This window comes from Osmerus mordax, chromosome 18 (genome assembly GCF_038355195.1).
Source record: "Osmerus mordax isolate fOsmMor3 chromosome 18, fOsmMor3.pri, whole genome shotgun sequence".
NCBI lineage: Eukaryota > Metazoa > Chordata > Actinopteri > Osmeriformes > Osmeridae > Osmerus > Osmerus mordax.
Window position 1 is genome coordinate 12571726 of NC_090067.1, and position 21744 is coordinate 12593469.

Here is a 21744-nt window from a genome sequence, read left to right on the forward strand (position 1 = left end):
CGAGACTCTTGAACGAGTCAAACAAGTTCTACGTGCGTCACAATTGTTGAGGACTTTTGTGGAAAGAACAACGTCTACTTTATGAGAATGTATTTTTTTGTTTGTATTTTAGCGAAACGCTAAACGTACTGCCCATCGTCCATTGTCCAAATTACGCATATTTTCCATCACGTAGGACGAGTAATGGTGTGTCTAGGACATTTATCCTGTGCAAAGAGATCTTGAGTAGCATCCTTAATTGGTGCAAACCTATTTTGTATTAGATCTCACAAAGTATATTCTTAGGAAGACAAAACATGAGCATACACACAGACACACACAAACCACAATTAATTGCTGCACCATTTGCATTGATTATTTTGAATTATTAGCCTCACTCTTTTTGGGATTTCGTATGCTTTTAGTGAGCTTCCACCCATTTGCATGACTTATTGACTGTAATTAGAGAGGAATACTTCAAGTAATGGACACATCAATTACAAGTTGCATGTCCTATCCAGACATTACTTAGGGGGGTTCTGGGTCCCTACCCATTAGTTTGAAAGCAGAGATTTAAAGGTTAGTCATCTCACTGCCTTGTGTTAACTTAACCAAACAAGGTGGACGAAATTGTGCATTGAGAAAGAGAAGGGATGAGCCTTCAAGATGAGTGTCTGGTTCAGAATATCATTAACGGGTCTACTTTTTATCAGTTTACAAGCTTTCTCTCTGTCTCTTTGTCTCTGTCTCTGTCTGTCTCTCTCTCTCACTCTCTCTCTCTCTCTCACAAGGCAAATATACTCACAAAAAATCAGCTCTCCATTCAAGCCGTCTCTTTCATGGCTAAACCTGTCAGACAAGTGAGGTTTTCATCCTTGGTTGTTCATCGCCCTCTGGTGTCCATTGTGTGTAATATACTGTAGGTATAATCGCCATCTACACATAATCAAAATAACTAACCAGAGTTGATGTCCGAGTCTACTTGATGTAGGTGGACAACCTCCCAGCCCTCACCCTCCTGCCCTCATCCCCCCCTGCCCTCACCCCCCCCTGCCCTCACCCCGCCCTGCCCTCACCCCCTCCCCTGCCCTCATCCCCCCCTTCCCCCCCCCTGACCTCACCCCCCCTGCCCTCACCCCCCCCCTGCCCTCATCCCCCTGCCCTTCCCCCCCCCTGCCCTCAACCCCCCCTGCCCTCAACCCCCCCCCTGCCCTCATCCCCCCCCTGCCCTCACCCCCTCCCTGCCCTCATCCCCCCCTGCCCTCATCCCCCCCTGCCCTCATCCCCCCCTGAAATTCTCTTGCAAGGTATGATGCATAAAGTATGTTTCTGTATCAGTTTTGACATCCTAGTAGTCTACAATTGTAACCCCGGGAGATATGGAGGGTGAAGATGTGGGGTCAGGTGAGATGTGGACCTGTCCTGAAGGAGGACGTACCACAGGAGACAGGATGTCATTTCCGATCGGATCGTTCCTCTTCCTGCTGTGACGGCTCACTTCCTGCAGGCAGAGGAAGTACACAGGTCCCAGTGACCACCTGTCGGACGAAGGACGAAGCCTCGTTCAAGCCGATTCTCCCTGAGAGGACGTGAAACGAGGGAGGAGAAACACACACACACACACACACACAGACCAAGGGCAGGTCCTAAAGAAAGGCCAGGTCTGGGATGTCAACTCAATTAAGTCATGTTTGAGCTTTGTCCCAAAGTGATTCCTGTAAAACCTGTGTGTCTGATCTGAGTCACCGATCCCTCAGGAGCAGCTAGAGGCAACAGAACAGCTCTGCCCTGATGAATATTTTAAAACAAAACAATTAAAGATCAGAATTATTTTCTGTGTTTTTTTTTTATGGTGTGATGATATCTGCCCAACCCAGTAAGGATTATAAATACAAAACACAAATTGTAAAAAGTCTGTGGTTGACAACATGTAATTTATTTTGTTGTTGTTGAATATTTGCCAGACATTGATGCTTTTCATTTCACAGTGGTTAAGGCCTGAGATACACATCAAGGCCCAGGAGAAAACCTTTCAGTTCAGAGGTGATTGAGATTCAGTATAACACAATTTCAGACACAAAACATTTCCTGAAAGTGCAAAATGTTCCTCTTTTTTGAACTCATGATACCATCCAAGTGATAAGAACACGTCTGAGCACAACAACATGTCGCTTTAAGACAATCTTCTTCCTTTATCACCAGCAGATACACGGATTAAGGTAAGATTAAAAGTGGATTATTTAAATGATCCCATGTCAAATCTTAAAGCCCTTAGAAGTGATATCCAAGTGTTTCAAGATGCCCTCGGAAATGGAAGAACCGTGTGTATAGAACATACCGGCACTGAAACACCACACAATACAAAAAGGCCGACCGCCACTCACAACCAAATTCATATAAAGATCCATGTTACAAAAAAAGAAGTTTCTCTTTACTGTAAAGTGACAGTTTGTTGAAACCTGCTTTTGTTTGTAACTAAATTAACCAGTGGGCTCCACATCTCATAGATGGACGTACATACTGTATATACACACACAAAAACACTCCACCATCATGTGTATATATATATATGTATGCATGTCCCACAGTGTTGGGGAGGGGAATGGGCTATTTATTTCAGCTGAGACACTTCATGGAAGTAGGCCCCCAGCATTTTGGTTCCCTGGACATAGTTGGTCCTGGAAACGAACAAAGAGGCGTAAGACATGGTCAGGGTTGTTAGCTTGTAGCGAGTGTGTGTGTGTCTACTGGTATGGTGAGCCAGGCAGGGCTGGACTCACCGGTTGAGCTTCTCGTTCTGAGAGTGCGCCCCGTCGTCAGACGAGCCCATGGGCAGGAGCATGACGTTACGGCCGGTGGCCTCCTGGAAGGTCAGGGTCACGGGGATGCTGCCCCCCTCCCGGGTCAGGTCAGGCTCCACCCCAAACACTGGAGGGGGGGAGAGACAGAGAGAGATATGGGAGAGGGAGTGAGAGAGAAATAGAGAGGGGGAGAAAGAGAGATAGAAACAGATGGAGAGAGAGAGAGAGGGTAGAAAGAGAGATAGATACAGATGGAGAGAGAGAGACGGTAGAGAGGGGAGAAAGAGAGATAGAAACAGATGGAGAGAGAGAGAGAGAGAGAGAGAGAGGGTAGAAAGAGAGATAGAAACAGATGGAGAGAGAGGGTAGAGAAAGAAAGAGGGAGAAAGAGATGCACAGAGACACAGAGAGACAGAGGGGAGAGGTAGAAAGGGAGAAAGAAGAAAAACAGAAGAAAAAACTATCAAATTTAAAGCCAATCCACTGCGATAAGAGGCTGAATACCCCCCCAGGTGTGTGCCTCTCTCTACCTGTCTTCATGGCATTCCTGCCAGCCATGTAGTGGGGGTGGTTGAAGTCAGACACCCATGCCTTAGCTCCGTGACCCAGGTACACCTTCAGCTTGTTAGGACTGTCCAGCTCAGAGAACTTCTTCTCCAGGTGACTGACCACCTGCACGGAGTTAGGAAGACAGGTCGTTCCGTTGCAGAACATTGAACTGTCCACTAGGAGGAGTTTGTTTTCAAATGTGGGTGGGACTTTTTATAAACAACTGAGGATGCAGCCGTTAAATATAATTTTTGTAGTAAAAAGTAGGAGGGGACAGATTTGCAGTTTTCAAAAAGTGTGTCATGTGTAATGAAACTGATGCCCCTTGTCTTCTGCCTCAACGACAGACTGTCAAGCGACGACCTCCGATCTCTCGTCAATCCGCCATTTTTTTTTTTTTTGACGCGATGCCGTTTTGATGGCCGCCCGAAACATCAGCTCCTACCTGTTTCTCCACCTCCTTGGGGTCCATGTCGGGCACCAGGCGGATGGAGAACTTGCCGATGACCTTCCGGGGGATGACGGTCTTGGCGCCCCCGTCGGAGAACGCTCCCTCGATGCCGTGGAGGGAGAGGGAGGGGAACCTCCAGCGGTGCATTAGGAGCTGTTCCTGGGGGGGGACAGCAAGGGGGGTCAGGGTCGCCGTGACGGGTTACCGTGGTCACCACAACAAGTCGCCATGACAGGTCACCACGACTACCCCAGTCTGAATCTAGATGAGGCACTGAGACGCCTGTATTACGGCAGCACAACAACTGTAGCGTAACACAAACTTTCTTCTTCTATGGTGTATATGTCACACCTTGGTGCTGTGCAGCAGCCTGTTGGCTCCTATGTCCTTGCTGTACTCGTCCATGTCAAACTCGATCTTCTCATACAGCTTCTTCTCCTCCCCCGTGACGGGGGCCACATCCTCGTACACCCCCGGTACCTGGATCTTCCCCTTCTTATCCACCAGCGAGCCTGCGACAGGGGAAACAAAGTACTATTTAAAAAAGAGATTGGCGCATTTTTCATGCTTTTTTGGACAGTTTTTAAGTGAAGTATCAGAATGGGATTTATTCGCCATAAAAGTTTGCACAGACAAGGAATTTGCTTTGGCAGGAAGGTGCATACAATAAACATATAGGAACCTAAACTTAAAAATGTGGACTATCTATACTAAGGGTACATAAACTAGCAGTACTAAGTGGAATTAGAATTAAATAAAATATAAAATATAAGTTGCCGTAATTTACAATATAAAAATAAAAAAATACAAATATTACCAAAAAATACAAATGTACAAAGTGTACATTTGTATTTGTACATTACAAAAAAACATTACATTTGTATTTGTACATTTGTATTTAAGTATGAGAGGAAAAGCACAGAAAGGGAGAGAAGGGAAGACATGCAGCAAAGCGCCCGGGCGGGATTCGAACCCAGGCTGCTGAGGGGCACCACAATAAAACAAATTCTGTCTACAAATACTAAATCATAGTACACACATACACACTATTTGCAACTAAGCCCCAACCCATCAGTAGCTTACCCATGAGGGCGATGAGGTCAGTCATGGCTTCATGCACAGAGCCCCCAAACACACCAGAGTGCAAGTCCTTCTCACAGCACTCCACCTACCAAGCAGACAAGACCCTTATTTATTGTGATCCTACACACCTACACACACACACACACAAAGTCTAACAGGGAACGATTCTGGGGGGGAAAAACAACTTTTAACTATGTATTTCACCCACTTAACAACGGAATCAGAATTGTTGCCTGACAACCTTCACCCTGACAACGACGTCATCCCAACAGTGTCTGCGTGTGTCGTGCGAGGCGTGCTCCAGGCCTGTCCGTCTGCCCTCACCTCGATGAAGAAGTAGCAAATGCCTCGCAGGCCGTAGGTGATGCAGGGCTTGGTCTTGCCCAGCCAGTAGTTGTCAGAGATGCAGACGTAATCCACATCTTTCAGGAAGGTGTCCTTGCGGGAGAACACCAGCTCGTCCAAGCCCTCGGAGCCAGACTCCTCCATGCCCTCGAAGCAGAACTTGATGTTGATGGGCAGCTCCTGTTTCGGCGTAGGAGAGAAGGTTGAGAGCTACTTTAGAGTGGCCTTACTTCGCGACGTGTCCAGTAAATACTGACCGTTCTTTGACTCTGACTACCAAAATACTGCTAGAACGATAAACGTCTGATCCTTGATCTTCTGGTGTGCTTTCCACATGCACTATTTGTACGTCGGTTTGGAAAAAAGTGTCTGGTAAATTAATAAACTGTCAATGTAACGTAGGAAGGCTGTTATCGTCTTGTGAGAATGTATTTTCAATATTTTCGATTATTTCTGTCATTTTAGGTCATTATTATCACGCTAATGTCTGTTAAAATTCTTATTTTTCTGATCAGTTTGTTTTTAATTAGTTATTTGATGCAGGCCGCCACAAATAAATCATGTATGAGAAACACTGAGAATTGACTCTCTGGCCTAACGTGGTTTGTGAACACCCCCCTCCCTGTGCTAGAAACAAAGCACCTTAGATTTAGTCATTTTACATTTAGTCATTTAGCAGACGCTCTTAGATTCAAACCTTAATTCATAATCAATGAGGAGCAATTAAATAAAATCACCATTCCCAGATCTAGAGAGAGCAATATACATTAATAGATGAACGATGAATGCATATTTATTAAAATGCTACCAAGTAAGAAGTATTGGCCATTGTCAAACTGTTTGTCCATTCAGTTTGATTTGATCAAGACTAACACTGACCCTGCATTTCTTCCTCTGTGTCAATGATAAGTGCGCTCAATCATTAAACGCTGAATGCGGTACGTGGATAAGACCAGGCTAGAGATAGATAAAGATTCCTCAAGGACCTTTGACCAGGTATGTGGCTGACAGTGAAGATCTGATCGCTTGTGGAATTCACCGGAGCCATAGCCGGCGACCTTTGACCTTTGCAATGAGGAATACTAAAGGAAGACTAAAGGAATTGATTGTGTGCATCTCTTTCAACACACACACACATCCACCTGTAGAATGTGTGTTCTACCTGTTGTATCTTCTGGTAAGCCTCGATGCAGTTCAACCAGCCCAACACTGGTCCTTTATCATCTGTGGAGCCCCTTCCGTACATCTTCCCTGCAGGAACACCACAGAGCATGTGAGAGAGATTCTCTGCTCAGCCTTTGATTTCCTGTTGGGCAACTCATGATGCCAAAAGGAGGAACAGAGAACTGTCTAGGATTGTGTTTCTCTGCGGTGAGGAGAACACCAGCCAGCTGACAGTCACATGACAAACACGAGACCACCTACATCAGCAACAACAGGAAGTGCTGATCTCACACACTGACCGATTAGACAGACAGTGACACTAGAAGAAGATTCTGTAGAAGTAATCTCTATAAGAGAGTGGTGAGGACTGTTATTCAAAAGCAAGACTTGAAATTGAAAAGACTGAAAATTACTGACAGGATGTCAATGATTTGACCGTTTAGAGACCATTCTTATTTTTACACTACTTTTACCTTCATAAGATAGTGTTGTCATGCCTCTAGACACAACTGGCATATCTACAAAGCTCAGTTCAGGTTAATTAAAGTGAACTTTGAACATAATATAAAGTGAGTTCCAGGTTCTGTCCTGTTGGCTTAGTGTCTAAAGGGCCTTACAGTAGATCATAGTGCAGTTACCATACGGTTGCAGTCTCTGTCGAAATCAAGACCCCTTGGATCTTCAGATGTATTCTGACTCCTTAAAAGAGCAGCTGAAATCACAAGGTGTCTGCCTCTACAACGACACATTGCTCAATCATGGAGCAGAGAAGGAATAAACATTGCGTAATACATAATGGTGTCTCTTCTCTCACAGGCGCAAAACGTTTTACCTCCAATGCGTTCTGCAGAGAAGGGAGACCGCCGTTGGTCACTGTTTGGAATGGAAGGGAGAAAACAGGACAACGGCGGATATCGCTATAAAAAAAAACTGAAAAACACTCACCATCTTTCTCTACCAGAGTGAAGGGCTCCGTGTCCCAGCCGTCATCCAGGTTGGCCGGCTGGACATCCAGGTGCCCGTAGATGCACAAGGTCTTCTTCCCCGGGTCTGAGCCCAGGCGGCCCAGCACGATGGGGGGCAGGGGGATCTCCTCTCCGGAGGGCAGCTTCTGTTTCCCGATGTCCACCATCTCCACGCTGCCCCCCAGCCTCTCGATGTCCTTGGCCGCCATCTCCATCATCTTCTTGATCTCTCCACGCTTCTCCGGCCAGGCGGACACGCTCTGCACCGCCACCCACTCCGCCAGACGCTGCCGTGGGAGAGAGAAGCGGGAGAGGAGGTACGAGATGACTTGGTGGAACACGTTGTGTGGGAAGCTTGACTTAACAACAGCTTTCACAGGCATCTTTGTCATATCTGTGGTGACTCCTTAGCTAATTCAAATATCTTCAGGATGAATACTTTACTCATAAAGCATTGTGTGTCAGTTTGAAGTTATGACCTTAGAAGAGCATTACTTGACTATTCAGCCAACAAGAAGTTTCAAAACGTAACACTTGCCAAGTGGAGTTTCTATGGTAATATTATTTATTACAGTTACGTTTGTCCTATGCAGAGTACCACAATACAATTCACAACTCAAGTAAATCCTGGTATTATTTTTTAATTGGCAGAAACATAGATGTTACTGATACCTACCTCAATGTACAGCTCCTGGTGTTCATCGATGTATTTAAAAAGTGCTGGAAGGTGAGCCATGGTTTTCAGATAGACCAAATCCAAAGGGAGGACCTGCTGATGAGAGTAGCGTATGTTCTGATGAATCACAAACTGAGAGTTTAAGTCACAAGTCCACACGTTTAATATCGAGTCCAGTGATCTAGACTCCTCCCTAACCTATCTCATAACTTTATAACCCCGATACTGTAAACTGACTGCTTTGATTATACCTGGTTGTATTCAATAGTCACTGCAATCTCTTGTCAAGCACAATGAGATCTAAGGCGCAGTTGTCATTTAGTTGGCAGAGAGATTGGTATAATTGTAATGTCTGAACCCTACAGATTCTAGTTAACTTTTGAATGCCGACTGTATCATGCTAACGTTAGCTACAGGCACATGATAATGTCAGCTTTCGCTCATTCGTATTAGCTAACTTGCTAGCGCTAACTAGCTAAGCTAGCTACTACTGTCACACTGACAGTGCAAGACTGCTGCCGGATAACTAATAGCACACTGTCAGCTATACTGAGCTAACATTATCTAGCATTCAACCAAACAATCAGGCAACAAAATACCAAGTATGACAGCACTAAGCATATCAATTCCGAGACATTTCCAACAGTGGTCTGGGCTGCCCAACATCTCTGCGTTATACCAACTTACTTTTAGACACTTGAACGTGTGAGACGATTAAAATGTGAGAGTAGCAGCGTTCCAGCCACCCTATAGTCCGTGGAAGTGGGGTTCGTTCCTGAGGGTATACAGCCTGAGTCCAGGCGGAAGTCTTAAGGCCGCAATATGCTTCTGCGTCTCCGTTTACGGATGGGCGGGCACACGGATACGGACGGATAGACTGCGTTTATGGTTCTCCGTAGGCTGTGGGTGCTGAAAACAATTCACTGCCAGAAGAGTAGGTGGCGCAACGTTTTTTGTAAATCGTCGTGGAGTGTTTATTTACCTAGGTTATCGAGAAGTCGGAGCACATTTACAAATTAGCCGTTTCATCAATAACATACGCACATTTTCAGCAACTACACTGCCAATTTCTCGTCACATTTTAATTCAGATGCTGATTTACATGTACTGTTTAGCTGAAATATGAATTGTGAAAACTTACAGCAATGGCGGTCAAAGGATTCTGTTCGTCCTGTTTATCCCGGCAACCCCGCCCCCGCCCCTGACGCAAGCGATTCATAATACTGACCAATCACAGCCAAGGGGGTCTCCGTAGCTCTCCGTCGCTCACGACGGATAGTTAGAAAATTCAGGAGGTGCACTTCGAGCTCTCCGGGGCTCTCCGAGGGCTGACGGAGAGCTCGTAGAGGGCGTTCCTCGGAGAAGAGGGCGTTCCCATGTGTCCGTTTTTCGAAAAACGCAGAAGGGTGGGTAGTGATTTTTATTTTTTTTGCTTTCAAAAAATGCTCACAATTAATATCTTAAAAATTTTAAAATTCATCATTAGAGTACAATAAACCGTGATAGAACATACAACAATATATCTTACACATTTTCATTTATTTTGAAAATGTTAATGTTTTCATCCCAACAGTTTCGCGGTAAAAATCGCCTATGCATGTATCCAATTAACAATGTAAAATATGAATGCAGAACTGGTGCAAATCTGTAACATTCTAGCAACTGCGCATGTTGGTAAATTAGAACAATATAACAATTACTTCATGTTTTCCTTCCAACACATGCATGAAATTGTATTTGTTGAATATACATTTAGATTACATAAACGTAATGACATTATTCTCAGTGAAAATAAATGACTAAATGTAAGTACCATCTCATTAGTAGGAACTACAGTTAAAAAAAATTATAATAAATGAAAACACAAAAGAAAACGTATTGGTCTTTGTCATTGTGGTAAATAACAACAAATCGTGTGTGTGTACACCACCCAAATCAATAAAGTAACACTGTACTCTTTTTTTTGTTCTCCTCTTATCTTTTCACACCCTTCATTGTTCCCTCCAACTGTTGCTCTTTTGTTTTTACACTTGAAAATCTATCACTGCTGTTTACGGGTCATTAACATACTGGAGATCGTAGGCGACAGGTCCTTCCATGCTGAATCCTATATAGAAGGAGACTTCCTCCACACTACACCCAGGACGCACCCCTCCAAGGTACACTGGACGCACCAGGATTTTGACATTTCCACAAAAATGATGGATTTCCCCATTTTCTGTTTTCCCTTTCACACGTAACAGGAGTTTCTTAACTTCCGGCTCCTTCCATATTAGCCCAGTCTGCCAGAGTCGGTCTTTAAAAGACTTTGGAGATGGTTTCAGAGCCTGTTCGATTTTTGCTTTGCTTATTATTCTCTTCAGACCTTGGGAGTTTCCGAGGTAGAAATGTGATATTGCAGACCTTGCTGGAAACAAGTGAGAAAAACGACGATTGAAGGACTTCTTGGATGCCGTGACATATGTGCCGATGTTTTTGAAAGTTGTCGTGTTCTTGAGCACACTGTCGTTATTTGGCCACATCAGCAACATGGAGAGATAGTACAGCTCTGTGCAGTTTGAATTGGTTCCTTCGTCTTGCAGCATCTCATTGAGCAAGGACACCAAGTCTCTATATTTTTTCAGTAACTCTGAACTTGGTTTCATTGAGTGAAAAACAATGTTTGCCAGGATATAATGTATTCTGTCAGACAATAATTTCCGAACTGAATAATCAACTATGAACTGCCATTTCTTCAGAATGAACTCCATTTGATTTCGGTTCTTCTCAGTCAAACATTGAAGGAGCCCGGCAAATGAATCCGCTCTTTTTTCCTCTAAGTAGCGTCGCTGGTCCTCAACTTCCTGGCTCACACTCAAGCGTGGTTTACTAGCTTTTTCAGTGTCTTTCTCTTCCTTGGCACAGAAGATCTGCATGTATTCACTGAAGTATTTAGACACTTTTCTTTTGGTTTTGTCGTCTACCGTTTCCCTCTCAATGGACCTGGGTTTTAGGTAAGTAAAGTAGTTCTCAAAGAAAGTGAAGCTTTCCTTTAGTTGTCGCCTCAAGGACACTAAGAACCTCTCATGGTCTGCTAGGATAGCAATAAACTCGGAATCTATCGGGGTGCTTCCAATGTGTAAATCTTTTGTTGGCAGTCGACCGCTGAGGAACTGCAACATTCTGTCCTTCTGGTAAGTACTTTCATTGAAAAATGGAATGTTTTTGATGACATTGAAAATTATCATCGTTACCTCAATCTCACCTACATAGCCTGATGTGTTGTAGGTTTTTTGTCTTTTTCTATTGCGCTGGTCAAAGGGATCCGGTTGTTCATCTTTTTTTGCGAGATCTTGAGAATCTCTGAATGCTTTTATGGCATTGGATGCTGACTCGAGGCATCTGTCTAACATCTTTGGGGTGAGATCTTGAGTAAGTTCATGTTTCATGCTGCTTTTATGCACCTGTCCAAGTGTGTCCGCAATGTAGGAATTGTACTTCTTCTGCTGTGCGTCTTTAGCCCAAAGCAAGGCAGATATAAAGTCCTTCTCTTTCAGATAGAAATGTCTTGCCAAAGCTTGAGGCACTGTTGCATTTTTGTCAAATCTATCTGTTGCCTTTATCAATACATGCTTGATTTGTTCAGTTCCCTCATCGCTATGTATATCCTCAATCAAAGGAGAGAACAGCGTGTCTTTGTCATTTCCAAGTTCTTTCCGATGTCGTGTTATCAGCATACTTTGGATGTTTTGAACCAGGATGTCTTTCCCCATGCAAGACTTGTAAAGCAAGTCACAATGCAACAGATTTGTTGTTATTTCTCCTCGAAATAGGTTGTGCTTCGTGGTCAAGACTTTTAAGCAATTACTGGCAATCATTTGGTGTAGAAACCGTACAGCTTGATAAGTGCCATGTTCTTCAACAGAGAAGTGGATAAGCAGAGTGGAGTACGGGTCCATCTTGTCTTCTAGTGTCTCTCTTTCCCATAAGGCATTCCTTATCCCCACTAACTCTTCACACAGAGAAAGGGACATACATGAACCATTCACATATGTGTTCAGTATTGCCAAGAAAGAAAGAAGTTGTCCCTGTTTGCTGGAGGTATCCAGATCTTTAAGAGTGTTGCACACCAGATTCTCAATGTATTCCTCACTGAAATTGTTTGTCATGATCATAAAAGCATAGAAGGTTTCAGGTTTCTCATGGTTGTCCTTAAGGTCTTTCAATTTCTCATTAAAGAATTTTTTCTCTTCGGGGGATAGTTTGTTGGTGATGAATACATTGTCAATTCTGCTATTCCTGGAGAGTTCAGCTGGGAACTGTGTTCTCTCACAGTTCAGAATGACGACCAGTACACCCTCCTGTCTTTGTTTCTCTCTTGCCCCACTCAGAATGCATCGCTGAAGGTCTTCAACATCCACCCAGTTGTCTACCAGGAGAAGAACAGGTGTGTAGTGTGACTGCTCCTCTCTGCCACAGGTCAGCAGGTGCAAGACTTGGACTGCGATGTAACTGTTATGAGCTATGTTGTTTTTCAAAACAGCACATCGAAATTTCCGTCTGAGGCTCCACAGGACGTGCATTGCCATTGTTGTTCCTCCACAGCCTGGATGGTGGAACAAGTTGATAATGACGCATGAAAATGTGGAGCTCTCTGTGATCAAGTTTTGAAGATCTTCAAAACTGTTTCGTTTGATGAATGGAAGACAGTCTGGTCTCTCAGACAGGTAGAAGTTCCACCAAGTCACCTGACCACCCCGGTAAAAGTCTTCCTCCGTTTTTGTCGTAAAGTCTTTGAAAGACTCGGCTGTCTCAATTTCTGAGTCCTCACATTCATTCTCACACAGGATATTGAGGTCAGTCATCAGCTCCTCATCTTTCTTTGTGAGGAGGACTGAGCTGGAGCCAATGGATGGCAGGTACCTGCTGGAAGACTGGGTGCGAGGTTCTTTCAGTTTTCTTATCGTGCTGTCAATCTCATTCAGACTCAGTTCGTAGATGCATTTATGAGTGATGTCCACTTTGCAGCGACTGTTGATCAGTTCTTTCCATTGACTAAACACAGTGGAGTCTTTGCATAGGCAGACCATGTTATCCTCTCCTTCTAGGTTGCGATATATAGCACAGAAGGTCTCCATGATGGGACTTGAGACATCGGTCTCCACTGAGTGAAGAAGGAAGACCATCAGTAAACGATCTTTTGGCAACACATCCGGATTGCAGAGGATCGAAACCATGTCGCTAACTTCTCCTGCGCGTTTCTTCAACCAGTCACTGGGAGAGAATGGCATGTCTTGTTCGTCTTGCTCATTTGCCCGTCCATTACAAAATACCCAGCTTGTCTGCTTGAACAAGTTAAGCTTTGCAATGAGATTGGAGACATTCTCTTGGGTGTTGTACATTCGAGGATAGTGTAGATTAGCTATACGATCCTTTCTGTAGAAACCGCATGTCCCAGATTTGTCCGATTCAGGGTCAAACTCGAGCACGGCCAACAACTTCATCTCTTTCAAAAAATGTAAATGCTCAAGCTGACGAGAGTGGCACTTGTTTGTGACTAGGATAACATACAGTGAATTCTCAAGTGTGGCTCTCCCATGAGTTATCAGTTGTTTAAGCTTATGGCCTTGTTGCCCTGGTTTGGGTGTGTGACAGTTCTTCTCCATCTCCTTGCGAGTCAACGCCCAATTTTTCACTTCTTCGGTTATAACTCTTACGCGCTGCAGCAGTGTTTTTGTATTGGGGTCTGCTAGAATGTTCATGCACCTGGTACCTTGCCGTACAAAAAGGCATTCAGTGTTGCATCCCACATGTTGTCCCTTTGGTGATGTGTATAAATATGTATAGAACAACATCTCTCGAGTCTCAAAATATGTGGGGATAACATCAACCTCAATCACGTATTTGCCAGAAGTTGTGCCGTCTATGTTTTGAACTTGGAAGAACTGTGGGGGGCGGACACATGCTTTAGCAATTCTTTTGTTCTCTTTAAAGTGTTGGTCCAGGCGCATCTCAAACTCAGTTATATAGTCGTTAAAAGAGGACACCTTTTGACCAACAATCTGCCCGTGTGGGTTCCCTGGGGCATCATTGACGCCAAAATGGATGGTTCCATTGGTGCGAGAATTCATGCAGCTTGCGGCAAAACAAACCGCCTCGTTACAAAACTCGTAAAGGATCTCTCTCTCACTGACCTCTTCCATGTTACCAAGTAGCAGCTTGTATTCATGTACAGGTTCTATGAGATCGCTTGGACCAACAGCAAGTGGAAGGATATTATTCTGTGTGTACATGAATGAGGGGTCCTTTTTATCAAAGAGCCGAGGAACACATATTCTTTTCTCTGGTGTCACTGTGTCTGTAGTGTTCACATCCATTCTCTCCAACGGCATCCAAGAAGCGGCCATTAGACTTTCTGAGTCTGATTTCACTGTGTCTATCTCCTGTGTTCGTTCATATTTTCCAACATCGACTTCTTGCAACTTTGCTTCTTGCTCCTCTTTTTTAGCAAAGAAACTGGCTCGAGTACTTGTACTTGTGTTTTTTCTTAGCTTGTCTACCATTTTTATGATTTGAACAACAGGCCCTATTGTTAAACCTAGATCTATTAAGTCCTTTTTATCGAAGCAAACCAGACACCCTCCTGATACGTCTTGGTCGTAAAGCTTCTTGGAAACCGATTCAGGGACTTTAAGCATTTTCGTCAGCCAATCTCGCACCTCCTCAGTAGTCCAGTCTTCAATTCTTTGAGGAAACTGGGAAACATCTGCAGCCTGGGAAAAATGTGTGGTGTGGATAATTAGTCCTGCTCACATTAATATTTACTTATCATTGCTACACATAACAGTCTAATGTTTCTAAAACTTTGTAAGGTAATTTACAAATATATATTTTGTGATACCATTTCTGCATGTGCTTCTCGTGTGGAAAGTTCTGATCCGTCTTGTTTTGTTAACCTGTAAATAGTGGACACACATTAAGGTCCGCCCTCACACAAAAGTTTCATACAAGTTTTTAATGAAAGTAAGAGTTTGCTTTGGATATAATGTAACTAAATAGGTAACTATGTCAAACCAAGACATGCTGTAGTTCCTTCAATACATGGAAACCGTTTAAATACAGGGAAACCGTAAACATTACACAGTTTGGAATATAAACCTCTGAATGGAGGAAATGTCAAGATTAGGTGGTTGTTCTATGGAGCGATCAGTTCTCATTGAAAGATAACTTAGAGTCGGAGACTGTGCTCTCTCCAGCCTCATCTCCCTGTGAAAAACAGAAGAAACGTGTTTAGTTACTGCTTTTATATTTGGTCATGTGACTATCGTTTACACTGTTGGGACTTCATTATTCAACTTTTCCTATCATGAATATGATGATATATGATGATATAGTGATATATCTAATCTAGTATTGAAACAGTATACAGTATTCTATATACTCTTAAAAAAAGCATGATGTCTGCAATAAATCCAACCTTTTTGGGAGTTCTTCACATCCTTCTTGATTGAAGTTGATCGGCCAGTCCAGTGAGCCTTCACTTTTTATGGAGTCAGGAGATCCAGGAGACTCTGGCTTCTCCTCTGGCTGCTCCTCCATCTTGTGTTTGTCCGGGCAGCAATGTTCTGCTGCTCCAACTTGTCCTGCTGGTTTGCCTGCATTCTCCTCTGATGCCATGGGACTTTGCCTCTCCCGAGAGACATGTTTTCTCACTCTGTCTTTTCTGTTGTGACTCGTCATCTATTTCATGTCTCCACCCATTGTGATCTCAAAATTTAAGGTTCCTAATACGGCAGGAAAGAGTCGTATCAAGTCATAACAGGAAAGAGTGTCATCAAATCAAGCATATCTCATCTTACTTCTTTGTAATTGTTACCAAGCTTTTAAAGATCCATTTCCTAACCATACAAGTAGAAGAACGCACATTTTCGATTAACTTCGATAAGCTAAACCCTTCACCCCCAGGCCCTGACAAGATTTCTGTCATCTGAAAACAATTGAATACAGCTTCCCTTAACGTAGGATTGTATAACGTTTCACCTGCAAAAGCAACAATACAAATCGTGCTTCCTGGTTTTGCACTCATACAAAGTATCTGAGGATGTATTTCTTCAGGGTTACTTTGACAACCATCCGCATTCTGTGGCTCTGTACAGACTACACAGTGGTTTTGTGAATACAGTCTGTACGCAGACCGTCTCCAGCGTGTCTGTGTACTGGCTTCGCCCGCAATTACAGCAGGTTAATATGATATGTGGAGTAATTCTGATCAATCCAATGTTTCACAAAGGCCTCTGCCTTTGTTAAACATTGGATTGAAAGGCAGAGCATACACAGGTGTGCCTATATGTACTCTTAGCTAAGGGTTTTAGAACTAACAAAAAGAAAATCCACTCCTTATTACACTACTCCTTAACTTCTACCCACAGTATTTCACTAAGGATCCAAACCAACCACTGAGCTGCCATCAATGACACAAAGCACACAACAAATCAAAGACAAACAGGTTTGTCCTGTTTTGTAATTGAACCAACCATGTTATGCGTGTATGCATTCTCTTATCTGTGACGCATACACATTTATTTAACCTTTTTGAATTCGGGCTGTAATGTGAATTAATCGAAAGGATTCAAAAACAAGCTGCTGATCATAGTCCATCAGTTTGCGTCTGACGGAAGAGTCATAAGAAATGAAACGTGATCTCTCAAGGTTGTGGTTAGGGTACACCTCTAATTCAAGAGGTAGCATGTTGCAAAAGCTGTAACATTAGAAGAGAACAGACATTTAAAAGCCCAATCTAATTCTCATACAGTATCTGACATCAGAATAACTTTGACGCCTTAAGTTACAAGAGTAATTCTCTCACCCAGTTGATGACTTAGCATTAAACGCCTATGTAATGTTGGCTGTATGTCCTTATTTAAAATCGATCAGCCACAATATATTACAAGCTTGTATTAGAACCTTGAACTCTACCTGTCGATTTCATATGAAAACCTTACCTCTGAATGTTTTGGACGATCCGAGTTTCTGAAGTTCAAAGACCAACTATCAAACGCTGTTCATACCATGAGTTGCAGATTGTAGTCCTTCAGCTTGCATCTGACTGAAAGCAATAAATGTAATTTGAGCTCAAGGGTGTGGCAAATGTACACTAATACAAGACGTAGCATGTTGCAGAACCTTTGACATTTAAAGCCCAATCTGTAATACTCACAGTATGACCCCCCCCCCCCCCCACACACACACTCTTTCTAAACAAATTTCTCGAACTGGCTTCGACTGGCTCTGAAATGAGCTCGTTAGCCTTGTAGCTGAAAGCTAGCTGAAAATGCAAATACCTCATTTGTATGTGTCTGTGGAGCCGTCAAAATAAAAGTCGATTGCGCAATATGGTATTGCGCAATCAGTTTTCTTTGTGCGCCAATCCTGGGAATCAGATAAAGCACTCCAATGTGTTCATGCTTCAATTTTTGTGTTTCAGTAATACTAATTAGGGATTTAGCTATTATATATGATAGTTCTAAGTACCACCTTTCATTAGAGATAACAATTATGAAAAATAATACCTTTTATCCTGAGTATTTGACCTTGGTTACAAAGGGTCATTTTGGAGTCTCCAAAAGTCCCTTTTAGAAAATGAATGGATGTACTCTTATAAAAACATGTGTCAAATATGAATATATTGTGGTATTATGTTTGACTTTTGATTTGAATTGGGTAAGGCTTCAACCTGTGGTCCAATTTAGTCTTCCAGCTAATACCTACCACCTCTAGGCCTCTTCAGGCCTCTGTTTTCAAAACAAAATCTAGACGGAAATAGAAATTTTCACTTTCCTTGTGTTCAAGCTTCTATTACTCAACACTAGTAGGACTGACAGGGGTCCTGACAACAGGGGACATAACTTCAGAGTGTCAGCTTTCAAAAGAGATCATTTACATGCATGTACTCCAAATGGTTCAAGAACAGCTTCCAATTTACTTTGGGTATGCTGTTTAGGCGTTTTCAGGCAAATTTAACAGGATTCTTAAGAGGTTAAGTTTTACTAGCAATTATCTCACTCTTGATTACTTGGCATTAAACGCCTTTGTATTCTTGGCTGTGGCCGACATTTCTCTTGAGCAGTGATTGGACTAACAAGTTAAGTTTCTAACATTCAGCCTGTCAGAACAACCTAATAACTCCCAATATCTAATGAAAGATGATCAATTGTCATACCTGTCACTCAGTGTCTGCATAGTGGAGCTCCAGATCTCATTTGACAAGTTATGTGTGTATATTCTAAAAGAAAAGACCCAGTAAAGGAGCAAAGACAACCCTTAACATAAAAAGTTTTTATTTTTACAGATGTACATGAGCCATCCACTGCATCCCGGTAGACACTCATGGAGCAGACTGGGGAGTCAAGAGTTAAAAAAGTCCTTATTCCAGACAAATCAATAAACGCAACAGCTCTACAGTAGACCAACTCACCAGGCCATCGAAACAGCTCTCCTCACAGAGACCCTCGTCTGGCATACACAGTTCAGTGGAGCACATGAAGTAGATCTAGAAGCAGTGATATTAAACACAAAGGGGTCATTACTACAAAGTGAAAACTGCTGTACAGGGCTTCCTGAACATCCAAGTACAGTATACTTCCTTGGGAGAATGTAGGGCAGAGTAAAAATTCATTGGGCACCAAACTCCCATGATGCAGATTCGCCAGGCAGCCTAACTGACCTCCTCATCCAGGTATCTCCTGGTCTTCGTGTCCATGAACTGGAAGGCATGGATCACGAAACGCCTTGTGTGGCGATTCTGAGACAGACTGACCGATTGAAGGATGTTGATGGTGGGATCGTAAGGATTGGCACACCTGAGATGATAAACAATTGATAACCAAAAAAAAAAGGCAGGAGTCCACCATCTTGGATCTACAGCATTGTAGTTGCCCCCCAAAAAAGGCAGGAGTCCACCATCTTGGATCTACAGCATTGTAGTTGCCCCCTCACCCTTCATGAATGAGCACCATGGCTCTCCCGGCAGAGCGGGGGTAAGCCAGGCAGTAGTTGACTAGGATCACAGCTCTGGGTTCAGGAGCCTTGAGGTGAAGCTCCAGGTACACAGGTTTACCCAGGAGGAGGGTCAGCGGCTGGTGGTCGTGTGGGTAGAAGGAGGAGTACGTCTCGTCTGGGCGGAGGAGGGGGGCAGGGATACACGCGTCAATTTGGTTGCCTTGGTCACAAACTTAAATAAATAAGTCCTAGAGAAAGAATGCCAAGATGCAGAACACATCTGAATTCTAGACAACTATATGATTCCACCTCTTACAAGCTAGACTATAATACCTTTTTGAAACAAAAAAGGACCAATACCTTCTGCAATCCTCAGCTCCACCCCGAAGCGTCCTTCAGCAGTAAGCTGTGCGGTGGGTAAATCTAAACTTGGAGTCATCACCATGAATCCCACACTCGCTAAAACGAAACCCGATTTTGGGTAGCGACACTCCACTATGAACCTAGAAACAATGTTTTTGTACAAACCAAATACTTAAAAGCAAAAAAAAACAAAAGAGATGTATGCAGTCAGGATTCATGCCAGGCAAAGAGCATTAAAAATTGAGTTACTTACCTTAATGGATTATCCCTGGAGATAATGCCAAAATTCAACTTGTAGACTCTAAGTTTAGTCTGCACCTCAGCCAAGAAAACTTCAGTCTCGCCTATTTTCTAAAGAAAATAAATTGGGAAATGGGAGTCTGGTAATTTGAATCAATTTTGAAATTGTATTATGGTAGTTTCTGACATCAAACTCACAAACGATCGAGTGCCACAGTCATTGACTGAGAACTTGTAGACCACAGCCTGCTCAGTGACCACAACAGGGACACAGTTGGGATGCCCAGGAACAACAAGGGTTCTCAAGTCCAGAGGGACGGAAGCAGCATCATTCACGATGGCAAAGACAAACTGTCTGTCCGCAGTGCATTCTGGGTAGGGAGAACAAGATCACCCACACGGCCTGAACACTCACCTTCCAAGACTTGGGCCTTTCAAACTATCCTTCCCCATACTGCCAATTTTGATCTCTGACCTCAGGACATTGTGACGTTAGAGCAGTGGTTCTCAAACTTGGCCTGCATGTTTCCCTGCTCCAACACACCTGATTCAAATGCATGTTCGTTACCAGGCTTCTACAGAGCTAGATAACGACCCATTTATATGAATCAGGTGTGTTGGAGCAGGGAAACATCGAAAACATGCAGGACAGGTGGTACTTCAGGACAGGTTTGAGAACCACTGCTCTAGAGTAACAAGGGATCAGTTGTGAAATTCTAGACAGAAGTCTTTACCATCCATAGGGTAGTAGCATGCTGATGTAGCTATGTTCACACAGCAACCCATCATCTGACACACAGATGCAGGACAGTCTCTGAAGCCACATGGCAGCTGCAGGTCATGAGGTATATTGCATCCTGGTGGTTGTGGGGGAGAATTACATGATTCATTGATCAGTTAGGCCTATACAGAGAACCAAAAGTGGAACAGAACAAGTGTTGGCCTTGGTACATCGTTCAAATAATTTAAAAAAGGCAATAGATACCCATGTCAGATATGCGAGAATTCAGGTTTACCTGTTGATTCAATAACGGGGACACGAGAACGATAATTCTTGTCTGGCAGTTGAGGAGAATCTGGTCTGACCTTACAAGACACGGTTGCGACGTCCATATTCCCATTCTGGTTCACATACATTACCCTCAAAACGTGACGACCGTCCTGGCAAGAAACATTTATGTTGGAGGGAGTGATAGAAAGGGGGGGGGGGAGCCGGGGAGGGGGATGTCACTTATAAAGACAATACCTGAACGCTGACGTGACACCCCGAAAAGCTAACAATCAATGTAGTCTGATTTAGCCCTTGGTTAAAAAGGTAGCCACAAGCCTCCGGAGCATCAACCACTGGGAGCAGAGTATTTGAATCTGTGAAACGGAAAAAGAATCGCAATTGTATTAAGGCGTCAAGTGCGTTGAGACTATCCTGTAAACCTAAATAATATTTGGATAAAGAAGTCTACAGTAGCCTATACGCTTACAGTCATTTAAGATCTTCACTTGACTCAATGGACCAACTGGTAGGGTAACTGTAAACTCATCTTCACTGCACAAAACTGGTAATGTGACAAGTGCAGGCTTGTTGGGTAGAGACTTCATAACTGGTGCCCACTTCTGGTCGCTTTTCACGTCCACAAAAGTCACCTGGGTCCGATGGTTTACGTATGGATTCACTACATTTGAGAACTTAGGCGAATGCACCGCGGCTTGGTCTCTGATGTAGTCATCATCAACGTCAGAATCATAATTTCTCAAATTGACCGAAGAATCCTCCGATTGCGATCTCGAGTCGCCGTTTCTTGGAAAGGATAACCATTCTTCAGTGGTGCAAAAAATCCAAGGCAGTGCAATTGCTAGCGCTAGGAGCAAGGTGGTCAGGAAAGCCATGGGTTCTTGCGTTACACTCTGAAAGTGGAGCGAGTAACCGTAATTCATGTCAGTCCTTCTAATAAGGCAACCGAGATGAGCCCGCAACGGCTTGCTACCAATAGAAAGCCTCGTTCAATAATGAATATTCACAAATTCTCACGTGGAAAAAGCGGGCCACTTGCATGAAATTAATTTGTTGTCTGCGGTCGAGATATTTTATGTAAATGTCATAAGAGATGCTTTTGGGATTTCAGATATAACAATGATAAACTCATGCAGGAGGTA

General features: G+C 43.4%; 3 protein-coding genes across 4 annotated transcripts; all 3 read right to left on the reverse strand.

The window, feature by feature from the left end:
• Positions 1-1894: 1894 nt before the first annotated feature.
• cndp2 (carnosine dipeptidase 2) lies at positions 1895-9072 on the reverse strand. 2 transcript variants are annotated; one of them, XM_067255879.1, is made up of 11 exons: positions 8701-9072; positions 8014-8106; positions 7318-7624; positions 6371-6459; positions 5188-5388; positions 4864-4948; positions 4132-4292; positions 3775-3939; positions 3311-3452; positions 2760-2907; positions 1895-2657 (listed from the first exon to the last, which is right to left on the reverse strand). In XM_067255879.1, the coding sequence occupies exons 2-11, from the start codon at positions 8071-8073 to the stop codon at positions 2591-2593; spliced, it is 1425 nt and encodes a 474-aa protein (XP_067111980.1). In that variant the 5' UTR covers positions 8074-8106; positions 8701-9072; the 3' UTR covers positions 1895-2590. The 2 variants fall into 2 exon arrangements, with proteins under 2 accessions (XP_067111980.1, XP_067111979.1); XM_067255878.1 differs by having other exon boundaries at positions 8014-8109.
• A 345-nt stretch (positions 9073-9417) lies between these two features.
• On the reverse strand, positions 9418-15746 carry LOC136962405 (sterile alpha motif domain-containing protein 9). Its single transcript, XM_067256182.1, has 4 exons — positions 15470-15746; positions 15151-15258; positions 14894-14948; positions 9418-14765 (listed from the first exon to the last, which is right to left on the reverse strand). The coding sequence occupies exons 1-4, from the start codon at positions 15730-15732 to the stop codon at positions 10065-10067; spliced, it is 5127 nt and encodes a 1708-aa protein (XP_067112283.1). The 5' UTR covers positions 15733-15746; the 3' UTR covers positions 9418-10064.
• Positions 15747-18312: 2566 nt separating this feature from the next.
• LOC136962404 (zona pellucida sperm-binding protein 4-like) lies at positions 18313-21488 on the reverse strand. Its single transcript, XM_067256181.1, has 11 exons — positions 21072-21488; positions 20840-20958; positions 20610-20754; positions 20328-20450; positions 19792-19964; positions 19607-19704; positions 19351-19493; positions 18988-19165; positions 18716-18851; positions 18467-18541; positions 18313-18388 (listed from the first exon to the last, which is right to left on the reverse strand). The coding sequence occupies exons 1-11, from the start codon at positions 21475-21477 to the stop codon at positions 18377-18379; spliced, it is 1608 nt and encodes a 535-aa protein (XP_067112282.1). The 5' UTR covers positions 21478-21488; the 3' UTR covers positions 18313-18376.
• Between the last annotated feature and the right edge of the window lie 256 nt (positions 21489-21744).